General features: G+C 36.0%; 1 protein-coding gene across 1 annotated transcript; it reads left to right on the top strand.

Annotated features, from left to right (window-relative positions):
- The first annotated feature begins 272 nt into the window (after window positions 1-272).
- On the top strand, window positions 273-4,487 carry LOC110927456 (protein DETOXIFICATION 42). Its single transcript, XM_022171081.2, has 13 exons — window positions 273-349; window positions 437-558; window positions 626-904; window positions 2,173-2,369; window positions 2,439-2,574; window positions 2,784-2,880; window positions 2,958-3,058; window positions 3,134-3,297; window positions 3,415-3,486; window positions 3,853-3,969; window positions 4,059-4,154; window positions 4,253-4,374; window positions 4,445-4,487. Exons 1-13 carry the CDS (start codon window positions 273-275, stop codon window positions 4,485-4,487), a joined length of 1,623 nt encoding a protein of 540 aa, XP_022026773.1.
- The last annotated feature ends 1,044 nt before the right edge of the window (window positions 4,488-5,531 follow it).

The following is a 5,531-nucleotide window of genomic DNA, read 5'->3' as shown; positions in this document are numbered from 1 at the left end:
CCACACACACGCCAAATTCAGAAAAAAAAAAAAAAAAAAAACAATATGATAAATGGTACATTTAGCACAACTCATAGTGGATATGAATTATAATTTAATAAAGAAATAGTGGTATATTTAGTAGTTGCTGTTATATTAAATTCTTTGTCTTCCAAAAAAACCTGGTTACGTTTAGCACAACTTACTATACAGAACACTTGCTTACTATTAGCACACTGATATGAAGTTCTGTCTGCTTTACATGCAGTTTGTACCTAAATTTTCTTTCTACTATGGCTATGGACGGTATTTCAACTTCAACACTAGCAGAAAGGAACTTTCCAATCCTTGTTTTCTTCAAAGATTATAGGTAGTTATGTTCTTTTTTACCAAATTGCCATTGTGTAACATGCTATTTAAATTCTTATGTTCGTTTACATATATCTCGTCTCCATAGGATTGCACTCAAGTTGGACACACTTGGACGTGAAATACTTTCGATTGCTATACCCATAACCATGGCATTAGCTGCGGACCCCGTTGCTTCTTTGATCGACACCATCTACATTGGCCGTATAGGTACGTTTTCTTAGCTCAAGGAATTGAACTAGTGTCACAAACTAATGTTGTTTATGGTTTAATACAGGACCGGTGGAGATTGCTGCTGTTGGAATATCAATCGCGCTTTTTAATCAAGTTTCAAAAGTTGCGATATTCCCACTTGTTAGTATTACAACGTCGTTTGTTGCTGAGGAGGAGACGATAGAAAAAATCAACACAAAGGTGATAGAGGCTGAGGAGATGAAGAGCGGTTATATCGATAAGGTGTCAACCAAAGGAGAGGCGCTAGAGATTGTAGTTGGGAACTCGGATGATGGTTTGAAAGAAAAGGGCGACCAAAAGGAGTCTGCTACACCTGAAGACGGTACACCTTTGTAGTTCATTATGATCTAGACCAATAACCCATTGTTGATATGTTTTGTTAGAACAAAATACACAAGTCATGAGCCTTAGGTAATAGATAAAATGGTAACTTTTTTACACAAGGTTGGATAAGTTGATTCAAAACACATTTTGTTAAGAAAATGTTTGATTACTATAATAACTATATTATTACAATGAAAATTTTAACTTTTTATATGTAATGATTTTAAGATTTTTGTGGATTAAAAGGACAAAATACTTAAAAGTTTCAAGAATTTACATCGTTTGTTGTTGACTTTAATAACAAACTTATAATTTGTTACTACTTGATCTGCTAAAACCAACTAACACGTAGGATAGAGCCTCGGTTAACACATTGTAGCAGATACCGTGAAACTTCTAATTAAAATGCTTTAAGAATCATCGTCTACCATAACCAACCACCCAACTCGAACCATCAAAATCCCACCTAGAACACACCCACCAGTTACACGATCGTTAACGCCCCCATAGATACCACCCGGCCGCTGACGGACGGAGAAATGTTGCATTGTGTGACTCCTTGTGTGGCTGAAGAAGTTGTTCAACTTATGTTGACGAACGAGGTCCCAGATGCGGTGTCAGTCCCTTTCACTTTTTAATTATTTTTCTTTTGTTGTGAAAAATTAATAAACTTCGTATATATCTATAACTATATGAACTTGTTAAACTTTTACATTGTGAAAAATTAACAAACATCGTATATATCAATAACTATATGAACATGTTAAACTTTTATAAAATAAATTTCTTAATTTACAAAAATAATATTTATGTGATGCTTAACTTTTTTATAAACTTAAATCTAAGAATGTGTATACATTTTTTACAAACAATATATTTATAAGTTTGTGTACATTAATACTAAATATTAAATAGTTTATAATTATATTTTTTTGATACGATATAATATAGAAATACTAAATAGTAAATAGTTTATAATACTTGTTTATAGAAATATAAATACAGTAAGTGTTAGGCCCAAGGGCGTAGCTTTGTGAGGGCGGGAGGGGCGGTCGACCCTCCGAGCTTTTCGCTCGGTAGTGGAGAGTAGGTCTAACTAAGACCTTTTGTAAAGAGATAAATACGAGTGATGGACGAACACCCAAATCGTGTTCTTGATGAATTAGTGTTTGAATTTGTATGTGCCACCTCTATATTTTACAAAGAAAAACATCAATTTGTGATATTTGTGCATTAGTCACTTACAGCGATTTTATTGTCAATCAGATCCTAAAACAAGCTCATGCGAGCCTACAGATATTACTGATCATCAGAACACGAATGCGCCTAATGTTAAGATACCGAAAAGAAATATCCCTTCGGCTTCAACAGCGTTGTTGTTCGGTTTAGCGCTTGGTGTTCTCGAAACACTCTTCTTTGCACTTCTTGCCAAACCACTTTTAAGTTTGTCAGGAGTTAAACCCGTAAGTAAATTCCATTCACTCCAACAAACATGTCGCATTTTCTTATAGAAAGCACATAATTTTGTATAGGGCTCTCCAATGCTAAAACCGGCATACCATTATTTGGCACTACGATCACTAGGAGCTCCCGCGGTTCTTTTTTCTTTGGCAATTCAAGGAGTCTTTCGCGGTTTCAAAGATACCAAAACCCCTTTATATGCCACCGGTATGACTCTTACATCCCTTTTTCTATACCACACAACAAACTTTGTAAAAAATGGTCATTTTTTAAATGATATGAAGTCAGCAACTTCAAATGAATAAAGTTAAATCGCTGTCTGAGATAGCAACTTCAGTTCTATCATCATCTAGATATGATGTGCTCGCTTTCCACTGATTAAGGTTCTAACACGCGCATGTTGTATTCTACTTCAGTTGCAGGCGATGTAGTGAATGTAATCTTGGATCCACTTCTTATATTCACTTGCAATTTGGGTGTTAGCGGTGCAGCTATTGCTCATGTTCTTTCCCAGTAATCACTCTTTGAAATTCACAGATTAGATGGTGCTACACCTTGACATGTTACTAAACACCATTATGATTTCACAGATACTTGATATCCTTAATTATGCTAGTCAAGTTGATACAACAAGTTAATCTACTACCTCTGAGCATTAAGTCTTTGCAGTTCAGCCGCTTTCTTAGAAGTGGTACGCTTTGGAAACTTGATTCAGTTCTTTCGTAGTTGATATTACCATAGAAATTAATACGTTTGTGCTTCACAGGTTCGCTATTGTTGTTTCGAGTCATAGCAGCAACCATCCCCGTTACACTCGCTGCATCCTTGGCTACGAGATTGGGTGCAACAACCATGGCTGCATTTCAAATTTGCTTACAGGTCTGGTTGACCTCTTCACTGCTCTCAGATGGTTTAGCCGTTGCTGGACAGGTTAACACCTTAAGTATTACTTTTGTATAATACATATTAGATCAACTCTAAACCCTAAACCTTGAATCCTATACTTAAGAACATTGTTCAAGCATGCATTAACCATCTCACTGGTAGGCCATAATCGCTTCATCGTTTGCTGAAAAGAACTATGAAAAGGCAACGGCAGCCGCAACCCGAGTATTGCAGGTAACATGACGATGATTCTAGTTATTTCTTGAGAAGTTTTAGGATTACAAGGTGCTTTAGGATTGAGTTATGAACCTCTAGGCATTTAAAAAATATATATATATTGTATTTCTAGGATGTATACTATCCTCGCCAGTGAACTCCATAGAGTTTGATGAAAAACTCTTATGGAATTCACTTTCCACTCGAGCACACTTGCCAAGTTCGCTTGACACACCAACAAAAAAAACATTGTAAGAATACTTGCATGATTCGCTTACAAGGGTAGCGAAATACTTGTATGTACAAGAACTTTTAATAAGAAGCCTAGAAGTACTTGGTTGAATCCAAAAATTTCTATATATTGATGAAAAAATCTTTCTGCAGATGGGATTTGTTTTGGGACTTGGAGTCACACTTTTAATAGGACTTGGTCTGCAATTTGGTTCTGGTGTTTTCACCAAAGACATAAACGTGAAGCACATCATAACCATGGGTGTCCCGGTATATATCCTCCAACCTTCAACTACATATCCCTTCCATTCTGTGTTTCATTTATGATTATCAGCGTTTCATTTAAATTTGTTATTTAGTTTGTTGCTGGCACACAAACCATCAATTCAATAGCATTCATATTTGATGGAGTTAACTTCGGGGCACATGACTTTGCTTATTCTGCATACTCCATGGTTGAAATTCCTGTCCTTTCGGTTTAAGAACAGTGTAGCTGATCATATCTACAGTTTACTTATAAAGCGACTTCATTTTCTATTACTTGCCTTGTCAGATCCTAGTGTCTGTTGCGAGCATTGGATCATTATTTGGTTTGAACATAGTTGCTGGTTTTGTTGGAATATGGTTCGCTTTGTCGATTTTCATGGGATTACGTGCTATCACAGGCGTATGGAGGTAACATTCTTGGGCATCAAACTTATAAAAAAGACCTCTTATGATTGTTAAGTGGTGGGTGTATTTGCAGGATGGGAACAGGAACGGGTCCATGGTCTTTTCTTAGGAAGTAGAAGATGGTTGATGCTTGTAGGATTTTGAGAATAAAGGAACAAGTTAACTAAGTGGTTAAATAATTTGGTTCGCCTCCTTTGTTTCTTGTTGGTAATAAAGATATAGCCTTGTGTGTTGCTTAAATGGTTGGGAGTCCTTAGTTTTTGAAGGCTTGTTTGATGCTAGAAGTGAGTACGTCTTAAGAACTAGAAGTGTAATACTAAGTGTGTATTAACTTAACTAAACTATTGGCTCATGTGTGATAGTGTAGTGTTCACCAAATGCTTCCCTTCTTGTGTCATGTTCGAATCTAGTTTCCACTTCTCAGAAACTTGATTCTAGAACAATGAATAACGGAACAAGAATTGAAATTAACATAAACTTGATATTACAGACCTGGAATCCTTAAACCTATTTATACCCATCGGCTTTCTTTGTGACCCAACGTGTTCTTGATGTGCGTTCGTATGGAGGCGTGTTTGTAGGTTACCAATAATTAATTTAGACAAGCTTATATACAAACTAAACAATGTTTTTACCAATACAATAAGACCCTTTGAATTTGTAATAATTAGAATTTACATCACCCCCCACCCCCCCCACCCAACCCCTAACAATCCCGATTATCCTTTTGTTGTTGTAAGTCTTGAACATCAAGTAATTCTCTCATAGTGATGCACATGATCCTTGCGAGTGCCTTTGTCAACATATTCGTCCTCTACCGTAAAAAATGAGATACAACCACACACAAAAAAAATTGTGACCATACATAAAAAATGAGATACAACCACACCGTAAAAAAATGCGAGTTCCTTTTTCAGCTCATGTGTGACCAAAGGTCGAGTCATCGAAGGTGTGATACACCCACATATCATGTTTAGTGGTCGTAACAACTTAAAACTGTGGTTAAAAGGTGCCAATATTTCTTGCTAGAATCAAGCATTATGTCCATTAAGTGTGGCTAAAGGGTAACAACGGATACGTGAATTTACACTTAGTATAGCGGTTTATATTATATACTGGCTAAAAAATTTGTTTTAGCCACATTAAATAAAAAATGTGGC

This window comes from Helianthus annuus, chromosome 1 (assembly GCF_002127325.2).
Source record: "Helianthus annuus cultivar XRQ/B chromosome 1, HanXRQr2.0-SUNRISE, whole genome shotgun sequence".
Classification (NCBI taxonomy): domain Eukaryota; kingdom Viridiplantae; phylum Streptophyta; class Magnoliopsida; order Asterales; family Asteraceae; genus Helianthus; species Helianthus annuus.
Note: the sequence above shows the minus strand (reverse complement) of the source record. Positions and strands in the feature narration are given on the sequence as shown.